General features: G+C 41.8%; 1 protein-coding gene across 2 annotated transcripts in view; it reads left to right on the top strand.

The window, feature by feature from the left end:
• MED12L (mediator complex subunit 12L) overlaps positions 1-21551 on the top strand; it is a 187874-nt gene extending 166323 nt beyond the window's left edge. Inside the window, exons 39-44 of one of the 2 annotated variants that reach the window (XM_081190734.1) lie at positions 2317-2406; positions 3185-3405; positions 7577-7733; positions 9344-9415; positions 18248-18329; positions 19751-21551. In XM_081190734.1, coding sequence (XP_081046860.1) covers positions 2317-2406; positions 3185-3405; positions 7577-7733; positions 9344-9415; positions 18248-18329; positions 19751-19803 — 675 coding nt within the window. In that variant the 3' untranslated portion in view covers positions 19804-21551. Of the gene's footprint in view, positions 1-2316; positions 2407-3184; positions 3406-7576; positions 7734-9334; positions 9416-18247; positions 18330-19750 lie in introns of both variants that reach the window. The other variant, XM_081190735.1, reaches the window with a different exon arrangement.
• The last annotated feature ends 1448 nt before the right edge of the window (positions 21552-22999 follow it).

Below are 22999 nucleotides of genomic sequence, written 5' to 3'. Positions count from 1 at the left end.
GAATTTTAGAGTAGGAAGGGACCCCAGGGGCCATGTAGTCCAGTTCCCTGCTGTATAGACCTTTCAACTAAAACATTGATGGCAGATGACCAGCCAACCTCTGCTTAAAAATCTCCAATGAAGGCGAGACCACCTCCTTCCAAGGGAGTCAGTTTCACTGTCTAGCAGCTCTTACTGTCAGAAATTCCTTCCTGATGTTTAATTGGAATCTCCTTCCTTGTAACTTAAATCCATTGATTCGGGTCCATTCTTTTGTTTATTGTGTTATCGCCAGTTTGGGCACTGCTTTCCTTTTAGGCAAAGGCAAAGCAGGTGTTGAGCTGTTCCGCCTTCTCTCTGTTACCCAATAGCATTTCTCTGTCTTCTCCATGCAAGGAACCTACTACTTGCTTGTTCTTCCTCTTGTTTGAACATAGCCAAAGAAACCTTTTTCCAAACTTATCTTTGACTTCTATTGCAATCACGAGTTCATTCTGAGCTTTGGCCCGTCTGACCTTCCCCTTGCAACTTGTGAATACTCTTCCTTCATGATTTCCCTTTTCTTCCATTTCTTATACATACCCTTCTAACTTCTCAGTTCTCCTGTTATCTGCAGGCACACTGGTTTATTTAGATACCTCCCACTTTTCTCACTTGTTGGAATTGCCTGCATCTGTGTCTTCAATATTTCTCCTCTTAATAAATTCCCATCCACCTTGAACTCCTTTTTCTTTGAGTATTTCTGACTATGGGTCTTCCTTCACCCAGTAGTTCCTTAAGCTTTTTGAAATCAACCTACTTCAAGTCTAGAGTGCATGGCCAAATATACTCAGCTTTCCCTTGCCTGGGTATAATGAAAGCCAAGAGGCCATGACCACTTCTGCCCAAGGCTCTCTATACGCTCACTTTATTGATCACTTCCTCCCTGTAGGAAGTCAATTTCCACAACCACATGTCTCTTCCCTCTCTGGAGAGTGGCAGGAATCGTGCCTTCCACCACCACCTCGGAGAGTTCTGAGGTCTGCAACCGCTGTAGTTGCTCCTCTGGCTCAGAATCAGTGTCCAGTTTTGTAGCTCCAGAGGCTCAGCATGGTTCCTGGCAGTCCTACTCGTGTCCAGGGGTTTATGGTCTCTTCCAACTCTATGATTCTATGATTCTATGTCCTGCACTAGGTGATCTTCTCCCTGGGATCTTCTCCCTGCTTGCATCTGTATTCTTGGACAGTCCACTCCAGTAACATCAAATCTTCTGGCTCCAAGTTAGTAAGTTGATGTAATTCAAAAAAAATACCACAGCAAAGAAGCCAAACTTTTGCAACTAATGGTACATGGCCCACAAATCCACAGAGGGAAGATGTGAACATAAAAATCCAAACCCACATGAAGTTATTTCCCCTCCTGCCACTAGGTAGCAATGCTCCTCTGTTCTCCCTGACTCTTGTGTGTTTTCAATTCCACTGGTGGCAGTTTTTCTTGCCAGATATTCCTCTTCATCTAAACTATTTAGGGTTTGTTACTCAGGATTTCAAGGTGGAGTGAGACTTCCTTAATATGGCTCTCATTTGTTCTTGGGATCTTTTTGACTTGCCCTCTCAGTATCTTTTGTCTTTTCTCTCACACACTTTCCTAAAATCACCACCTCAGCTTCAAATGATAATCCCCAGGATCAAATCAAATAAAAACGACTGAAGGCTCAGCAGCGTGTTTCCTCAGCCAGTTCTCTCCGCGCTGCTGATGTGTGTTTTTGTGTTGCATCTCACTTGTGTCATTCCTTCAGAGCTCCGTAGGGACTGCTCTCTTCCTCTGAAGACTCCCTGCTTCTTCCTGCTTCCTGATGGAAGATGTTTGGAAGAGTCAGCAGGGCTAGGACTTGCAGGCTTCTTCTCCACTGCACAAGTCTGTTGGGACCCACCCCACCCCAGCCTTGCCCAAAGTCATTCAACCAGGCCAGTGTCTGTAAACAAACCACCTTCAGCTCTGCATTGGTGCGCTGAATAGCTGTTTTGCCAAGATTAAACACTCCAGGGAAATGTTCCAGGAGGAAAGCATGAAAGCACCTCAGTAACTGGGTTGAAAGAAGAAAAGGTCAATGGGACATCCAATTCCTTTTTTTAAAAAAATGCAGTTAAGAAATTCAGCTATGTACATAATGTATAACCCGGCATCACTTGCCTTCAGAAAGAAAAATATTGGAAACATACCAACTTCTGTTCTTAGGTTGTATTTCAAAATGCCTTGAATGCCTGAACTGTTCGCACAGGTGTCCCTAAACATGTAATCTTTAAATTTACAATAAGTAATATATTTTTTAAATTTGTAATTTTTATTTTTTTGCAGGGTCCAACTATCGACCAGGCTGTTCTTTTTGCTCAACAAATCCGGCCAGCTTCTCAACTTCCGCAATATCCAGGGATACAACAGACACAGGTAAATAAGAATTGGTCTGTGTAGGGAAAGGATGTGCTAAGGCCTTGCCTATGCCTTACATTGAGATCCAGCCGTGTTCAGTGTTCATTGTACTCAGAGTAGACCCATTGAAATTTATGGGCATGACTAAACTAGGTCTACTAATTTCAGTGTGGGTCAACTCTTGAGTAGAACTTGGTTGCATACGACCCTGCAGGTTTTATGAGGGGTCTACTCTGAGTACAACAAACACTGTTTAGTGAAGTTTAGTAAATATGGGCTAGCACTGATGGCATTTTGCATGCAAGAAGATTGGAAACTCGTGTCCTTACCTCCATGTCCTTGTGGCCAGGAGACATTATTTGCGTGAATTTATGCTTTTACACAAAAGTTGTGATTTATGCAGAAGTGAAGCAGCTGGACTGGTGCTGCCACAGTCATGCCAGTCCATCCTCTGTGTGGAAACCACCCTGCATAAAAGCAGCAGTTTGGAGGTTTCATTTATCGTATATTGCCCAGCCTTTGCTGTGCTGAAAAGATAGAATAATACGAAACCTGCAAGCATGTATGGCTGCCATTTGAGCCTAGCAAATTGAAAATAAGCATAATTAAACTATGGGGATTTTTTTTGTGTCTGGTTGCTATTTCAAGTAACAGCACAGTATACATTCCTTGTCATCCTGGTGTGCTGCTTGCTTGTTTGTTTTAAAAAATAAATAAACAATCATAATAATGGCAAGCTTCCTTTAGAAGCATCGAAATCAAAGCAACTTGTGCCTTGGCCTGTTTTTTTGTGCAGACTATTCCTCATGGCTACACAATGTATAGCACTCAGATGCCATTGCAATCACAGCAGGCCGGAGGCATCGTTCTTTCACCTACCTACAACTCCAGGGCCTATCAAGCAGCTCATTTGAACCCTGCTCTGATGGAAAGACTACGGCAGACACAACAACAGCCGAGTGGGTACATTCATCAGCAAGCAGCTGCCTATCCTCAGCCTCTAACAGGCAACCAGCGGTAATATGTTTATCAGGACCTTTGATATCTTGATGTATATAACCTTTGGAAAGAGAGTTTTGAAAATAGGTCTGAGAAATGCTGGAAGAAGGTATATGCAGTTGACCAGTCTGTAAGGGCCGACAAGCTGTGGATTTTGCCTAACCTCTGATGCTGGGTGACAAATCACCCAGAGCCTGATTGGTTCCAAGTAATAGAGAGCCCCAGCTGAGATTTCAGTAGATCTTGCTATGTCTTGCCTCTTGCCCATCTTTACTATTTGCAACATGTTGTGTAGCTCCTTTACTTTTCATTCTCATGCTGCGTGGGATTAGGCCTCTGATGAATGCCTTTGAAAATTCCCACCCACTGAAAATCCCTACAAACCCTTAAAGCTTGGGCCTCAGATTTGTACTGTGAGAAGTGAAGCTACAGGGAACCAGTCAGAGGACCTTCTCGGTAGTGGCGCCAGCCCTCTGGAACACCATCAGATGTCAAGGAAATAAACAACTATCTGACTTTTAGAAGACATCTGAAGGCAGCCCTGTTTAGGGAAGCTTTTAATGTTTGATGTTGTGTCGCTTTTTTATATATTCTGTTGGGAGCTGCCCAGAGTGGCTAGGGAAACACAGCCAGATGGGTGGGGTATAAATAAATAATAATAATTATTACTACTACCACAATTACTACTACTTGGGTAGATTTGAATAAATTTACTACAACCTTCTGTGGTGTAATTTCTAACACATTTGTGGGTATGTTGGAGATGATTGGTTGTTCTTTTTATATGTCAGAACTTCAGCTAATGAAATTGGTTAAATGAATTATCCCTTAGAATTACCCTTTGGTTCCTATAAAGAGAGTTAGAATACATATTAGTGACCTTTGTAATAAAATGTTTCAAAATGCAGGGCTCGAGAGAGCATTTTTCCAAAACCGTAATAGCTATTAAAAGTCTTTGTGCAAACTTCCAGTGCTTCCTTGAAAGCATCCCTGAGGCTATGGGGCCAGCTGTGGGGACACTTTTGGCTTTCTTTATGCTACAGATGTTTCATTTTGTTGTTGTTTAAGAAGAAAGTAGTCTTGTTTCTTAGGAAAGTATAAAATGCCAAGACTAAGCCAATGGATTACTAGTGAGCGATGATGACATAATTCCCTGCATTCTTGCAAGGATGGAAATCGTGGGATAATGGTTGACTTTTCCTCCTCTGATTATTAATCTCAAGATGGATAAGTCATATAATTGCATGTTGATATTACTCAAGAACTGAAAAATTCTATGGATTTCAGTGTTGATTAGCCATTTTAATTGCCGCAGTTCAAGACTCCCATTGTGGCTGAATACTAGACCTCAGTCTACATACATAAAGCTTGCAAACGCTTTCAGATTTTCACCTATACCTGGACTTCTATCAAAGCATTCATGGAGTCCTTTTTCAAAACACTAATATACTCTCTTACCATGAAGAATTCAGCAGTAGGAGGAGCAGTAGCGGCTGGTGAGGTGGCACAGGTGGGGTACATTACTCTCCTGGCTGCCCAGCACAGCAGATTGCTGGGCTGACTCAGAGGATGAGGGGAGACACGAGGTGCAGAGAGCTTGACCCTGTGTGGCACATGGTAGTGAAGCCAAACTGCCCCTCTTGCTGTGATGTGCTGCACTGGGCCCAGCTCCTTTGCCTTGCCCCTCTCCTCTACCTCTCAGTGAACGCCAGTGGCCCACTGTGTTGGGAAGCTGGGACAGTCATGGTGTGTCACTGGCCGCTACTGATGGGAAGACTGCAACCAGAGCTTTAGTGTATATGTAGCTCCTACATGATTTGGGATGACGGCATGTTATAGAAAAGATGGTCTGTATTGTTAACAGTTAATCATAATCTGCTGTATCTCAGTTGCAGCAAATAACAGTTTTTGTCCAGTTATTTTTCTGTGATTTCTTCAAAAATTACTTTAACCTTCTGATTGATAGATAGCAGTAAGATCTTGCAATGTCATTGCCATTTTCAACTTGGGATTCCTTTTTAAAAAACAAACAAACAAAAATAAACCCAATAACCCTATTTTATCAAATCAAACCATTGCCTTCTAAACCACTGAGCCTAGAGCTTGCCGATCAGAAGGTTGGCGGTTTGAATCCCTGTGATGCCGTGAGCTCCTGTTGTTCAGTCCCAGCTCCTGCCAACCTAGCAGTTTGAAAGCATGTCAAAAGTGCAAGTAGATAAATAGGTACCACTCCGGCGGGAAGGTAAACAGTGTTTCCATGCGCTGCTCTGGTTCGCCAGAAGCGGCTTAGTCATGCTGGCCACATGACCCGGAAGCTGTACGCCGGCTCCCTCGGCCAATAAAGCAAGATGAGCGCCACAACCCCAGAGTCGTTCGCGACTGGACTTAATTGTCAGGGGTCCTTTACCTTTACCTTTTTAAAGCAAACATTACACATCCTTGACTTAGCGTTCCATTCTTTAATTGCTTCTACACATATTCAATAAATATTAATTTACCCAGGCAGTTGCAAAATGTACACGCAATCTTGAAAAGATCTTCATTCGCAAATTCTATCCTGCAAAGCTTATAATTGCATTTAAGTATAATAGCATTTAAATTGAAAGTAAATCCCTAATGTGCCTATTTTGTATCTCTGCATTTGCTCAACCCTGATTGCATTTCCACAGAGGTATATGATCAAAGCATTTTGCAACGTCTTGGTGGAGATGCAGCAGTTCTTCACACAGCAATATAATCCAGAGATTAAAAGCATCAGTTTTTAATCTAGCACACCCTTGTCATTGCAGACTGATGAAGTCTCATGCAGTCTCTTGATTCTGTGTAATCCCCCTGCTATATAGAATCATAGAATTGTAGAGTTGGAAGGGACCCTGAGGTCTAGTCCCAACCCCTAGCTATGCAGGAATCTCAATTAAAGCATCCATGACAAATGGTCACTCCACCTCTGTTTAAAAACCTACAATAAAGGAGAGTCCACCACCTTCTGAGGGAGTCTGTTCCACAGTCAAACCTTACTTTCAGAAAGATCTTCCTGATGTTTAGGTGGTTTTTCCAGTAACTTGAATCCATTGGTTCAAGTCTACCATCTGGAGCGGGACAAAAGAATCTTGCTCTAACTTCCATGTGAGAGCCCTTTAGATGTTTGGCTCTCCTCTCAGGTTCCTCTTATCCAGGTTAAATACACCCAACTCCTTCAACTGTTCCTCATAAGGCTTGGTTTCCAGACCCATGATCATCCTTGTTGCCCTCCTCTGCACACGTTCCAACCTGTCAGCATCCTTCTTAAATTGTGGTGCCCAGAACTGGACATGGTATTCCAGGTGTGGTCTGACTAATGCAGAATGAAGCAGTACTGTGACTTCCCTCATTCTGGACACTATACTTCTGTTGATGCATCCTAGAATAGCATTCACTTTTTTTGCCGCTGCATCACACTGTTGACTCATATTAAATTTCTGGTCTGCTGAGACCCACAGATCCTTTTCACGTGCTCTACGGGCAAGCCAGGTGTATCCCAACTTATGTTTCTGCAGCTGGTTCTTCCTGCCTGCATATAGAACCTTACATTTGTCCCTATTGGAATCCATGTTTTTAGTTTTGGTCCAGTTTTCCTATTTGTTAAGGTCCTATTGAATCATGATTCTGTCTTGTGCTGTGTTAGGTACCCCTCTCAGTTTGGTGAGTGTCAGCAGGTTAAATTGAGTCCTAATCCTTACCTAAAAAAGGGATATTGCAGAGCTGGAAGAGGTTCAGAAAAGGGCAACCAAAATGCTCCCCTATGAAGAAAGGCTGCAGCTTTTCTGACTTTTTAGTTTAGATAAAAGACAACGTTGTTTGGATTTCATTCCATTTCTGAAAGTTCACATTGTGACTGTTTCTAGTGTATAGTTTTTCAATAATTAGAACTATTTAAAAAATCAGTAAAGATTGCGGTAGATAAGAATATAAAAATCAAAATGTTAATAAGATGCTTACATATTTTGGCTTAGATTAGAAGCTTTATTTTGCATTTTTCTTCATTTTATCTAGCTTTATTACTTTCAGCAACCTTCAGTCATATTTCATTTGGCTGCTGATACCCTGCTGGAGTTTCAATTTAACGTGCAAGTCTAGAAAATTAAAACTGGCAGGCTCTCATTTTATTTTCACAACTGTAAATGATGTGCGGTCAATTCTTTTTGCTCAGATTGAGTCATCAGCCTTTGCAGCAGAATCCCTTGGTTGGAGGGCCACTCGATGCCATGCCAGCCACAGCTTCCCACCCAAACCTTAACTCAGTTCAGATGCCTCAGGAACAGATGAGACAGAGACAACAACAAATTCGACAACAGAGACTCCTTCAGGTTTGAAAATTGTCGCCTTTGTGTCACTGTGTGTTTATGCGGGGGGCACTATTCCATGAAATTTTAAGCACTAGGATACTGGATGTATCCACACATCATAGTATGCCCTAGTTAACAGCTTATTGTGAACACACAAATCACTTTCCTTGGTGTTACGCCTTTGTTTCACTCAAGACAAACTGCCGCCTGAAGCCACATTTTGTTCCTGACTTCCTGTAGCTTAAGTGAAGGAAACTGTGATGCCCAGTTCAGACAAAACACTAAGCCGAGGTTTGTTGGTCCTGCTCACGAGTAAGGAAGGAGCAAAATGGGAGTGCTCTGCTCATTCCTGGTAATTCATAAGCCATGGTTCACTGTGATGTGTGAATGTAACCACGGCGTTAGTCCTATCCAGCCCCGAATTGTGTAGTCTGAATGCTAGTGGCTCTCCAGAAGTCTCAGACAGAAGCCTTCCTTAGTTGTTTTTCCTGAAATTATTTATGTAGAAATGCCAAGGACTGGATCCGACACTTTATGCATACAAAGCCCATGCACTAGACTACAGTCGTACTTTGGTTTTTGAACAGCTTAGTTCCCAAACATTTTGGCTTCTGAACGCCACAAACCTGGAAGTGACTATTCCGGTTTGCGAACTATTTTTGGAAGCTGAACATTCGATGGGGCTTCCGTGGCTTCTGATTGGCTGCAAGAGCTTCCTGCAGCCAATCAGAAGCTGCTCTTTGGTTTCCAAATGTTTTGGAAGTTGAACAGACTTCCGGAACGGATTCCGTTCGACTTCCATGGTATGACTGTATTTAGCTACGCACCTGTTCATATTTGTGTGTCTGCATTGCTTTCTTAGGACCTGTCTTCTCTCAAATTTTGCTGCTCTTAATTTTATAAGCCTCTTAGATAGAAAAGAAGGGTCAAAATAATAAGTAAGCTCAAGTCTCACCCCTATTCCCAAAAAAGGATTTTGTTTAAATTGTTGCTAGATGTGTAGCTGACCTTTTCCAAAGGGCTTCAGCAATTTTCTATAAAAGTGAGTGTTGTGAAAACATGTATATAGTTGAATTAAAATAACAGGACAAGGGGTGTAGTTAAGGAAGCATTATTTATCTGCTGGGAGTAAATGGTTTTGAAAGTTTGTCTAGTTGCACTAGGTTTTAGAAATTCAAAGTATAACATGCAGTTGGTGAAGGGAACCTTAAAATATCTTATCACAGTTCATGAACACAGCTTAGTGTGGTGTAGTGGTTAAGAGCAGTGGACTCGTAATCTGGTGAACCGGGTTCGATTCCCCACTCTGCTGGGTGACCTTGGGCCAGTCACACTTCTCTGAAGTCTCTCAGCCCCACTCACTTCACAGAGTGTTTGTTGTGGGGGAGGAAGGGAAAGGAGATTGTTAGCCGCTTTGAGACTCCTTAGGGTAGTGATAAAGCGGGATATCAAATCCAAACTCCTCCCCTCCTCCTCCTCCTCCTCCTCCTCCTCCTCCTCCTCCTCCTCCTTCTTCTTCTATTGAAAGCAACATCCCTTTGTTCTTAAAGGCAACTTTGTTATTGTCTTTCTATGACAGCATCATAGGTAGTATTATACTCACATTGGCCATATTTTTGCAGTTGCAGCAGCAGCAGCAGCAGCAGCAGCAGGGACAGCAGCAGGTGCTTAGTCTCCAAGCAATGCACCCTCAGCAACCTTTGGTAAGTGGACGTGTTAATAATAGGCTTTGTTCTGGGAGCTCTGTACTGTTGAACAACATGGGAAAACAGGGTGATGTAGCGAAGTAGCTTTCCTTATCCCTACCATCTATTTCTGGGTTCTTGGAGAGCAAGTGCAGGGTTGATAAGGGAAGTTGTACTGAGTAAGTATCAAAAATGATTAGGTATGATGACCTTGAATTTCCATCTCTGGTTTGCAGGAAGGCAGAGTGAATCACCTAGTGGAAATAAAAAAATTCCTTCCAGTAGCACCTTAAAGACCAACTAAGTTAGTTCTTGGTATGAGCTTTCGTGTGCATGCACACTTCTTCAGATACCTTCAGTTATCTGAAGAAGTGTGCATGCACACGAAAGCTCATACCAAGAACTAACTTAGTTGGTCTTTAAGGTGCTACTGGAAGGAATTTTTTTATTTTGACTATGGCAGACCAACACGGCTACCTATCTACCACTACACTCACTATCTACTACTACTACTATCTACTACTACACTCACCTAGTGGAAATTGTGGAATTTATATTTATTAATATAGCATTAGTATAAGTAGCAAGACAACTGTTTTCAATAGTATGCACCTAGCTTTAGGGTGCATGATTCTTCAACATTTCCTTACAGCTGTGGTTTTCAACTAGTGTACCTTGGCACCCTGGCGTGCATTGATTGATGGTCAGGGGTGCCGTGGGCAACACTGGCCTCTGTCCCTCTTTCCTTCCCTCCCTCCTCTGATGCCCTCTCAAGTCTCTGCCTCCCAAAGGCTTGCACAGCTGTTTGTTTCAGCAGCCCTGGCTACAAGCTGCGCAGCACCTCTCTTTGTGTGTGTGTGTGTGTGGGGAGTGTTCAGCTCAGAGACCAGGGACAGCAGCAGGAGCTGCCTGGAGGACTCCCAAGGAGAGGGGAGAGAAGAGGAGGCTGAGGGAACCCTCCACAAGGGAGGGTGTTTGAAAAAGAGGGAGAGGCTGCCAGCTCTGCAGGCAAGGGGTGACATAACTGGGCTCCTGAGCTGCACAGGGGTGCCGCAGAAAGAATGTACTTGGTCAAGGGAGCCATGGACTCAAAAATGTTGTAAACCTCTGCCTTACAGTACAAAGCAAAGGCTTTCTAATACTAGCCTGTTTTGTGTAATACTTGCATAAAGACTCCCTCTGGTGGATAGTATAGCTGTGAACTCTGCTACAGCTTTTACCTGGCTTAACTAGGCTGTTTAAAATCAGATTACCTGTGATAGTACAAAGAAATTAGATTTGCAATCTGTTGAACATGTTTCTCATCTTAATTAGTACCAGTCGGTATGGGCACTTCAGTAAAAGATACGTTGCAAGTTTTTAAATATGCAAGGACTGCCTCAGTATAATCACATGACATTTCCCAACGTTAGCATAACACAGAGATTACCTAACAGTCTAATTGCATATGATGTATTTGGTAACTTCCAGTCCTTCAAGACTATCAAAACAGTTTTATGAGTACGTTATTATTAACATTGTGTTGCATAGTGACTGTGTACAGTCCCAAGTTTAATGGAAAACATCTAGTTAGTATTGCGACAAAAAATAACTTACACGAAACTGTATTGTAGTGATTCTGTGGATTGAAGTAGAACATGCTGAAGAAGGAAAATGAAGCTGGTGAACAGGAGAATTTACTTATTTTTATTTAGAAGAAACTATAAAGCACTTAATCAAAGAATCTCTAAGCAATGTACACAGAGCAATTTAAAATGAGTATCGCTCTACATTTTAAAAAAAGAAAGACAACAGATATGCATAACTTGTTTACATGTCCAGATTGGCTTGCTGAAACAGGCATCTAAAGCAGTGAGGGCTCCTGCCTAAAGTTAATAAATAGGGAGTTCCAGTGCCGCCATACTGAAAACTCAAGCCCTTGCCCACATTTAGCAGCAGTTCTGTAGATGGAAGTGGTCAGGTTGCCACAAAGGGCACAAGGCAATTCCTAGTCCCAAGCTATCTCATGTACACATCATCTGTAAGAATTTTCAATGATTTTTACTGTATGTACACATCTGTAAACAGTTGTGAATGCTGAGGAACAACAGAAAAGTGAATCTCCGGTTAAATGTTGCAACTACTACTCATAAAGACTAGCGGTTTAGACTGGAGAGCGAAATAGCTGCCACAGCCCTGAATTCCGTGTATTAAAAAAGAGCACAATAAATTCCAAGCACTGTCATATAATGCAAACTTGAACGTTCACAAATAAGAGGAGGAGCTGGCTAGAATAAATTAGACACTCTGGAACACTCACAGATCTGTCCAGGAAGAAGTGATAAGTCCCAGGACAAACTCAGGGTGGGGAGAGAAGGAAACCTTCAAAACAATTGTCTGGGAAATTACTGACATGGCTCATTAGCAAGTTCTCAAACCCAGCAACAGGTAATTAGAAAAAACAGGAATACAGGCAACTGGAAGGAAGAAGTGGAGAACAGTATCAGCAGCTTTCTCTGGTCTAACTGGAGGTGAAAATCCTAGAGGTTGAGGAATAGGGAGCATTCTGGGCCCTAGCTATTTTTATTTATTTATTTTTTTACAAAAAGCAGTATATCCAGTACAGTATAAGTGGTTTATTGGGAAACTGCCATCCCCTTTCAATTGCCTAAAGTTTGCTCATGCTTTTTGGAGGCTTTGCACGGTAGCTTGCTGGATTCCTATAGGTGGTGGGGCATGCTAGCAATTATTGCACATGCTCAAGTAACCGAGGGGTTGTAGTGGCCCAGTGGTCAGAGGTCCTCTCCCAAATCTCCTCTGAATTCTGAATTTTCACATCTTCTATCTACTGAATATATATTCAGGGTGACAGATTTTCTGTGCCATTTCATCAGTAGCGGAGAGCTTCTAAATTTCACATTGAGTTATGAGATATCACATGTGCTTCCAGAGCACAAAGGAAGGTTCATGCTGCTCAGGCACACACAACATCTATCATCCTCATCCTACTAGTGTGAATGCCAGCTGTCACAGCATTATTTTGCTCTTTGCCTTGTCCAGACTCACTAAATGCCTGCCAACACTAATTGCTTGCACGTTTCCATCACTAGACGAGTTTAAAGTATTATTTAAACTAACTTTGTATAATCCTATGTGATAAATACTGCTTAGAATGAAATCACTCTACGAGGCAAGAGTCCTCGAACCTTCAAAGTTTTGCAGCTTTGTGCTCCTAAACCTACAGCAGAAGCAAAGGAGGCTCAACTGGAACTTTTCAATTAGTTGTTATATTGGTTTAGTTTCCTCCTGAGGATAATATATTCTTTCAAGCACATAGAATTGCATCACCGGTTGGGAAACAAGAACCAAGCTTGTGCAAACAGAGCTAAATTAAATACAGTGGTACCTCTACTTATGGACACGATCTGTTCCGGGGTGCCGTTCGCACCCCGAAAAGTCTGTAAGTAGAGCGTCGCTTCTGTGCGTGACGCAATAGGGCACTCCTGTGCATGCACAATGCACGCAGATCGCTCCTGCACATGTGCAAAGCAGCGAACACGGAAGTAAAAACTTCCGGGTTTGCCACGTTCGTAACCAGAAAAATGCAACGTGAAGTAAACACAACTCGAGGTATGACTACAGTAGAGAAGACCCTTTGCTGAATTTAAGACTAGAGGCCCCACCTTTCTCTGCCTCCGTTCCCACGGTCACCGCGCTATTTCAGAGACTGCATCATTTGTCTGTATTGAAAGGATAAATTATGTTCTCATTGGCATCTTTCTTTGTAGGTGTTTTTCTGTTGTCTATTTGATAGCTTTGTTTTGATTGTTCTATCAATCTGTTTTACAAAGCTATAAAGCACTAATCCAATGTAAGTAGGTAGGTTTGGGCATCTGTAACCATTTCATCTGCTCCTCTAAGTCCTGCTTTCCCAACAGAAGTGTACATATTTTAATGAATAATTTTGGAACAAGTTATTAACCATTAGATTATTATTAATTTTTACATGGTTAAAGTATTTCTGATGCCAAAATGCCCTTATCAATTGCAGTCGGTCAAATGTAATGATAGCCGAGGTAAGGCAAATAAGCAAAATTGCAGAGTGACCTATCTGATCTAAAGGTTTTTTTGGTATTCGTTGACCTACCAGAAGCCCTTTAGGATACCATTTGCTGCCTTCTCTTCTCTCCTGGGAGTAGGTCTTGGCTGCCCTGTTCTAATATCCCACCTAGCTCACATAGGTTTGTTAAACAACCCAACCCACTTCTGGACTCTTCCATTTTTATTTTTTATTCAAAGCTGAGCTGCAGTTTTTACATAGATTAGTGTAGAAGGTAACTTTCTGCTGAATATAAAATTGGAGTTTAAGGAATGCAGGGGTTTCCCTGTCCTGCTTGTCTATGGGAACAGTTCTGGCTTACATTGAAAGGTTTGGGGTTCCGTTTGGTAATCCTTAATTCTTTATCTTCAGTTTTACTTGTGTAAAATAATGTGCCTATTGTTTGTAGGAGCTTATACTGTGAAAAGGACCCCTTGCTTACTCTGGCATATCTGTGGTGGGAAAAGGGGCATGCAGATACCACACAATGTCAGTACTGTCAGGAGTTCGGCCTACACTCGAGTAGGACCCTGGCAGAGACACATGCCCTAAGCTTTCTTCAGCCCGAACATCACAGCGACTGATGCCAACCGACACTGGCACACTTAGGGATCCACAGAGTTTGCGCAACTTGCGCGTGACAGACCTCAGCAACTCAGCATTTTGGCTAATCTACTTTATTTACATATAAACACACACGGAGCACTGCAACATGGCTCCCTCTCTCTCTAGCATCAGACAGCAAAGAGAGAAAGAACAAAGGACAATAGTCCACACAGTAACACAAACATCCTGTCTCCATCACTTACCCCTCTGTAGAGTCAAAACTTATACCGTCATGTGAAAGACAACAATCCTATGACTACAGTCATAGAGCAGGAATTCTAACAAGTACAGCATCACAATAAAACCTGGGACACAGGCATGAAATGTCTCATATGAGTTCCACCAAGTGGAGCTGTGTTCCCTCAGGTAGAGTAGCCACTTAACTTGTTGCCAGAGACAAGGAAGTACCGCACCCAAAAACTGGGCAGAAAAGTGGCACGTGGGGTTGGATATTTTGTTGTTAATCCTACATATAGGATTGGATTCCAGCTGGTGTCATCCAAAATAGCCAGTGTTCAGGCATGATGGGCAATGTAGTCCAAGAATAACTAGAGGGCCCCCTGGCAACCCCTGATTTATATAGCATTAGTTCAAGCATTAAAACTGAGCCCACTCTCCCTACTCATTTGCTTTAAAAGCCTCTGGAAAGAGTTTGTGGAGGCAGTTCAAAGCCCTTGAAATATCTGACTTTAAATTTCAGGACGTGAATTTATTCATCCTGAAAACTTAACACATCTATGGCAACTGCCTAAACATAGGCAGTAAATCAAACCAAAAGAGCACATTAGGCACATGTTGTAGTTTTAAGATACAAATGTTCTTTGCACTTTTTATTTATTTTTGGCCCGCTGTAAAATAGTAAAAATACTGTTTTTCCATTAAGTTGTCATGCCGGCCTCCCTACTGATCTGCACCCAATAATGAAAAATGCAATTCTGAAGATGTCCAGAGAAAACTGTAATTCTCAAGAATGATAAAGCAAATCTGTATATTAGACTTACGGGGATAACATATGGTAAACAGGCATTAGACAGAGTTTCCATTTATTTGTCAGGGAAGCCAAACTCTTTTTAAAGCATTTGGCAGGTTACTTGCAACGAACAAGTTTCAAATCTAATTTATGTCTCGGTCAAACTTTTATTGTTAAACTGTTATCTTAATAAATCTTCACCAATTGTATAGCCAAAATATGCACTTTCAGGTTTTATTTTGGGGTTTCAGGAAAGGTATAATGCAGCGAGAATTACATATCCCAGAAATAATGTAACTGGGATTGGGGGTGTTTCCCTGATAGTTGGACATAACAGAACTGTGTTCTTATCCACATCTATGTTGTGTTAAATAAGGAGGTAAAGGACAGCAAGTACATTTCATAGAAATGGTTCCTTCAACCAGAATTTCATGAAATTCATATTCTGAGCGCAAAGAGCACAGATTTCTATGGAAGGGATTTTCTGGCCCTTCAGAATTGGGTTAGCCTGCTTTGCTCAACAACACTACAACATCCATGGCTCAGTGAGACTGTGAGTGAAGAATGCTTGAGAGCTTCAGCAGTTTGCATAACAATAATAAAGGCTGCTGACTCTCATGTATGCACACATTTCATGCACAGTTGGGTTGCATGGTAGAGTTTGACATGCAAAAGGATCAAACATGCTCTAATGAAAGAGAGATGTATGTATACTAGCCAACCTTTCCACCTGAGAACCCTTTGCACTGTCTTATATTAGCTTTATTTTTACTGAAATATCTCTGTTTTCTTTTCAAACTCAGCTTGCATTTCCCCTTTAAAGTTCATTTGCATACATGATACCTGATATAGAATGGGTTTTATTTTCATTATCGGCTTCATAATATGTACACATGTCTCCAGCAGCTGAACATTTCCTCTGTATAACTGAAGGAATATGAATGTATAATTTATTATTTGGATGTATGGAAAATATTATTAGCTAGATGAGAATGTAGGCTTCTAAACTTCCAACAAAATACTGGGAACACAGCTCCAGTTGCTGAACCCTCCAACAACTTGAAAGAACAATTCCAGAGGGATCCATTATCTTCTGAATGAACATAGGAAAAAGATGCTAAAGCTTGAACTTTCTAATTTTCTTTCTTAGAAAACAAAATAGGAAAAAGTACCAAGTGATCCCTTATTCCAGCACTCCAAAATACATGTACGGTTTCATGCCAGGGTCATTCAGATTGTTGGCTAAACATCTAAGGCACAGAGCATCAAATGTTATATTGTTGTCAGTATTGCATGTGTGAAGTTTTATCACCACCACCATCATACTTTACATAGGATATAATGTCTGAAGGACCTGAAAGTTTGTCCATAGAAATCTGTGGATCTGTGAATTCTTACTAGGAGGGGAGAAGAATTTTGTTGTATGTACATTTATTGTTCACCCTTGGAGTATGTGGAGGCCGATAAGCATTCCTTAAATGGTTTAAGAGATGATCCCTTGTCAGGAATCATGACCATCTGTTGATGAGAAGGGCAGTTCAACCCAGCTGGTTAAAGCCAGTCTAACTGCAGGGTTTTGTTTTTTTACCTTACAGCTCTGTGGTGCTTTTTAAGGAGCCCACTGTGTGTTACTGTTAACTTAGCATATTCTCTGCACAATGCTGAACAAACTGGGCTGGAGTCAGCTCTCCCAAGTCCAGTACTCTGGAGAAAACATGGGTTTTCAAGGTTTTCTGATTCACAATGGCATCGCAACATCTTGGCATAATCTTTCTCTTTCCTCCAGTCATCCTGAGTTGTCAGTCCTATTTCTCCCCATCCCTGGCTCCTCTTCTAGGTTCTTGGACTTGTTTGCAGTGTCCAAGAGAATTCTTTGCAACTAGGTAAAGGTAAAAGGTAAAGGGACCCCTGACCATTAGGTCCATTCGTGCCCGACTCTGGGGTTGTGGTGCTCATCTCGCTTTATTGGCCGAGGGAGCTGGCGTACAGCTTCTGGGTCATGTGGCCAGCATGACTAAGCCACTTCTGGCGAACCAGAGGGACCAAGCAACGGGAGCTCACCCCGTCGCAGGGAGTCAAACCGCCGACCTTCTGATTGGCAAGTCCTAGGCTCTGTGGTTTCACCCACAGCGCCACCCGCGTCCCATCTTTGCAACTACATGTCTCTAAATCCAGTGTAGGCTTGTCCTTAGGACAAATGCGGCACTACCCCATCAACCTCAGTTTGCCCTCAGCCAGCCCCTACCCGCCTGGCTTCTTACTTAAGACCACCACTTTCTGCTTCTAGCTGAGAATGTGAGAAGTTTTGCAGTTGTGTGACAAAGATGGCAAGAGACTGTATCACTTCCCTCTCAGGTTCATGGCTGGAGCCAGCAATGACAGACTTGAACAGCATTGGATTTGCTGATGCCTGAATCTGATACATAGTTGTAAAGGTGGGGCTGAGTTTTGAGCCCTCTTTTTACAGACCCTCCAAGTGTCCCTATTTTCTAGGGACACTCCCAATTTAGTTAAGCCATCCCAGTTTCTGATTTGATCCCTGAATGTCCCACTTTTCCTTAGGGTGTTCCTATTTTCATGGGAGAAATGTTGGAGGATATGGCGTTATCCGACCCCTAAGCCGTCTGAAGGCAATCCTGTATATGGAAGTTTTATTAATGTTTAATGTTTTATTATGTTTTTATATATACTGGAAGCTGCCCAGAGTGGCTGGGGCAACCCAGTAAGATGTGTGGGGTATAAATAGTAAAATCATCATTATGGAATGGGACATCCCTATTTTCATCAGAGAAATATTGGAGGGTATGTTTTTATATTGCATTTTCCTGTGAGTAAAAGAGGGCTGCTTCTTCACTCACATGATTCTTACACCCAAGGTGTTCTACACAGCAATATCTTCACCAAAACAGGTGTGGCCCAGTATCCTTGCACTAATGCACTGATCAACCTGAACTGAACTGAGATTGGAAGCCTGGTCTACCAGGCCAAGCCGATTGTTTCATATGAATTCTTCCAAGTAGAGGAGAAGAGAAGTTTGGTTTCAGTCACAAATTTAATGTGCAAGCTAGACTAGAATGAAAGGGTTATTTCTCATTACTCTCATAAGTGGCATCTTTCTTCTCAGGCTGGCAAGAGTGCATTGTAGGTATACCTGCTAGTGTGTTGCTGATTTTTTTTCTGGTGTTGAATATTGCAGTTTCCAAGACAAGGCTTGCAGCAGACACAACAGCAACAACAGACGGCTGCCCTTGTCAGACAACTCCAAAAACAGCTGTCAAGTAAGTATGCAGCACTGGATAAAGTATTTTGTGTTTCTGCAGCTGGGAAGTACATTTTCTGCCAGTTAACTTTCCGCAAGTAATAAATATCGATGTAGTCAGTTCTGGTTTAAAGTAGTTTAGTTTGTGATAAGGCCTATAACCTGAAAATTGCCACGTGCATGGATGCTGTTGATCAGTAGGGGTAGGTCTGGGTACTGGATATGATCTGCCATGGATGTACATCTAAGTTGTATATCTCACACCCAGAATACTCAAAATAGTTGGTCAAACTTTTAAAACCGGTTTAACCGGCAAGTGTTTGTGAGAGAAGCAACTGAGTAATTTGCCCTTCTCCAGAGCTACAGTTCCCAAAGGAGAGGAATTGGTACAGGCAATCCTAATTTTGCAGAGGGGCTTCCGTTCCAGACCTCTACATGTGTTAGCAGAGCACACAAAAGCCCACTCTGCCCCATTCCACCTCTACCTGGCTCCTCCTGTCCCCCTTTTCATGATGACATGGGCTTACTTCCAAATTTGGTGCCATGGGTGTAGGTGCAATTGTGCATCATTTGGATGTTCCTAAACTGGGAGTTGCCTGTACTTTATAAGGAGGGAAGCCAGGGCAGTGAAACCAGACACTTGCAAGCCACGAAATGTGCTGATTTTTTGGTTCTAAATCACACAACTTCTAACAACTTTGGTTCTAAATCACACAACTACCAGCCATATGTAGCAGTCCTTGGTTTTGCTACCTGTTTGGCACTGCAAAAAATCAAATCAAATCAAGGTGAGGTTGTCAAGCACATGACAAATCACAGAACGTGGGTGATGGCCAGTGTCGTGGGCTACATGTTTCAGCTGCCCTGCTTTATATTTATCATAATTCTGTCACAGCAACTCTCTGACACAGCATCCTCAGGTGCCATTTTTTTGTAACAGGGCTTTGATGGTCAGACCTTACACTTGATGAAGATTTTTTGTTAGCGATAAGACATCCCGAGCACCAATCGACACACATTCATGGGAGATACAGTCCACTGAAATGTTCATTTGTAGGATCAACCTCACCACTAGGTGTGATTCTAGGTGGCTGTTGAAGCTAAGGCACTTTCACACCATAGGTTTCAAATGCCTTGATACCACTTTAAACAGTCATGGCTCCCCCCCCCCAAAGATTTCTGGGAATTGTAGTTTAAGAGTGCTGAGAGTTTTTCAGTGACCTCTATACCCCATTAAATAACCGAAAACACAGAGTTGTAATGTATTTGGTTTGTGTAGCATTTGCCACCAATTTATCTGTACTTGCCAATACGTTCTTTCTGAAATCAGTGGGGCTTCTCTGCACATTAACCTGACATTAAATCTCATTGACTTCAGTAACTTGGCACAGGATTTTAACATTTGGGCACGTTCTCCCCACCCCCACCCCCGTTTCCTAGGTAACCAGCCACAGCAAGGTGTGAATCCATATGGCCATCCTTCAAACTTCTGAATCTGGAAGGTGGGAATAAGACAAAGTGTTTGCACTGAAGAATAGGGAAACAGAATTTGTTGCACTAATTATCTCTCCCCCCCCCCAAATTTTTTGTGCTGCAACTGATGTGAATATATAAGAAATAGGTGATTTTTTGTTTTGTTTTTGCAATTAACTAATTATAAATGTATGGATTATGTGGGATTATATGAAGAACATTTGTTGCTGAAGAATATATGGATTTGGTGCTTTTAGGGTATAAACACTCCCTGCTCCCCTCTACAGGATTAAAAATCCTTCCTTTCTTTTTGTGGAAAACAAGTTTTGTTTTTCTTAAGAACTGCACTGGACCAAACTACTTACGAAAAAGGCACTTCCATTTTTTTTTATTTAATGCACAAGGTGGTCCCCCCCCCTTGTTTTCGGTAAAATGTGTATTGATTTCGGTTTTTTAAATTAATTTTGATCATGTTTGTAGATTTCATAAGCACTTTATAAAAGAATTTGTTTGCAAAGTTCCTGATTTTTTTGTTGCTTTTATTGTGGTAATAAAGTTCCTGAAGGAGGATCCTTACTTGTATTCATCAAGTTTCTATTTAAAAATCAAGTAGTTTGACAATAATAAGCCTACTGGACTTCAGTACAAATCTCCGTAGTAAGATCTCCTACCTGCAGATGATCAAAATGAGTACCCAAAACCTAAATAATCATATGTTCAGTCATGCTCAGGGTTGCAGCCTATAACTGCAGTTTGAGACTAGAATAATTAAATGCATAGGTTTTCATTCTGTTTCCTGTAATTCCACTGGAGATATGCTAACATGGGTTTCCACAGCATGCACCGGAAATTAAGATAACAATTTTCTATTTCTCAGTGTGGGTATTTCAGAATAATTTCAGGGAAGTTGTTTAATCTTCTTCTAAGTCTTCTTCCAGGTATTCTAAACAGTTTTCCAAAAGATTTCATAATACAGTTGAAATGTAAGGAAATAGCTGTTTTCTGAAATGCTGTAGAACTATTACTTTCCTATGGTTTTTCCATATATATTAAATATAATCACTTCATCCACTCAACTGGGTGAAAAAATGTTCCTTTACACAAACTGTCATGTCTAGAAGACGGGTAGTTTTATTTTTGTATGACTTTATTCAGTCATGAAACCCCAGCTGCAGTCTAAAGTGGTACATTTCAGACAAAGGTTTACCACCTCATCTGCTGTTTGTGAGAACTAGGCCTTAGTTTTCTAGTCACAGAAATAGTTACTTATTATTTTGTACGGTGGGTGTTCAAAAATTTGGTTATTTTTAGTTGTGTAAATAAATTCAGCTGTATTTATTTATAAATTTGCTGCCAAAGCACAAGTAAATTATCATCAGATTTATTACTATAAAAACAGAAACTATTTTAATCTTGTGGAAGTGGCATTTGCTCATATTCGAGTAAAGAATAATCAAAAGAAACTACTGTTTTGTGAATTTTTAGTATTCTGTGATAACCTTTTAGAATTAGATGCACAAATTTTGAATGTTACTCATGTAGGGCATTTAAAAAAATACTTGAGACTATTTGACTATGTTTTCTGTATGAACTTTTCATTTGCCTTGTGATAAGCCGATCGTAAGGCTTACTGTGAATAAACAATCTCTACTGAGCAAATTAGTCAGATTATGTCAAATGAAATCTGCATTGCTATACCCAGCTGATGCATTTCTACCTTCCCACAGGATGTCCGAATCTTTAGTGTAATAAATACTTTTTGAACTGTTGTGTTTGTTGTGAAAACATCTGCACAATGATCCACTTGCACCCAGTACCTGCCTACTTATGCAATGAAAATATGCCTATGCAATATGACTTTTGATTCTTCTTTCCCTCTTCCTGTTCTGCCTCCCCGTATGTCTTCAAAGTCTGCTCCAGAGGGTCCCCAATTCCTCTGGAACAGATTTTTGAGGACACCAGGGGCCAGAAAGGGGAGGAGAGGAAGAAGCTCTGTTTCAGGAGTGGACTTGTGCTATGCTAGTTCCAGATTTCATTACATTGGGAGTTACTCCTCAAAATATGAAGGCGTAGTTCCCTTAATATTGTAGGTTTTCTTATGTTATTAAGAGCTGAAAATATATTTTAATGTATCTGTCGGAATCTCCGTTCAACCCAGCTGATAAGGCTCATCTTTGGAATTGCCTCCCGACGATTAATTGACGACCTGATCCTTTGATAAGGCCTCAGGCACGTCGTCCCAGCAGAGCATCAAAACAGCACGTGGAAGGATGAGATAGTATGAGCTACATTGCTATGCTTTATTTTCTAGCTACGCAGAGAGCAAAGAAATAGACATCCCCTCCCTGTGAGAGAAGAGCAACCGAACAAAGGAACAAAGGAAACAGGAAACCACTAACGTCACATCCCGTCTCCCTTTCCCGTGAGACTGGAAGGTCTCTGGAATGTAAACAGAGTCCTGTGACTCCCAGCAGCTGCTCAGGGATAAGAACAGAAACTAACAGTATCTTGTGTGTCAAAAAGTTGCAGGTGTGTGTTGACCTCTGCTGCCACTGTGTATATTATGGCAGAGGTAGAATAGCACTCACTTGCATGCTCTGTTACACCTGTTCAGCCTGTGTGAACGTCAGGGGTTTTTGTCCCAATGTCATTTGGCCTTTAGTTATGCGGAAGCTCATCTATCATTTTTCTGACAGTCCCCAATGTTTAGATGGGTTCTTTTGTTGATAATCTCCTTGGGATTTTACCATCCTGGTTTAAACATTACATCAAATTGTTTAAAGAGCACACCTGAATTAATGGTTGTCGAAACTATTTTACTCACGCTTTGGTGACATTTTCTCTCCATGAACCCTGTCCATGCACATGAATTTTAGAATGGAGTTTAAATAAGTACACAAGAATGACCTTAATGGGTCAGACAGGGCTGTCTTAAGCATATGCAGCACCGGGGTGCAAAGATCTGCCCGGCGCCCTCCCCCAGTTGCGCAGGAGGGTGGAGCCAGTTGCCCACCTCAGCATCTTGCTGGCTCAGTCGCCCCCAAACTCACAGCGCAGAGCCGCCCACAGCAGAAGAACCCACTCCGACCGACTGATGGGCTCTTCCCCAGACTCAACTCTTGGGCCCCGGACTCTCGACCTGGGGCCCGTGAGAGCCCGGGTGCCCTACACCCCTAGCGCCTATAGGTAAGACAGCCCTGGGGTCAGATCAGTATT

The sequence above is a fragment of the Podarcis bocagei genome (genome assembly GCF_964188305.1).
Source record: "Podarcis bocagei genome assembly, chromosome: 4".
NCBI lineage: Eukaryota > Metazoa > Chordata > Lepidosauria > Squamata > Lacertidae > Podarcis > Podarcis bocagei.
This window is presented reverse-complemented; position numbering and strand designations above follow the sequence as displayed.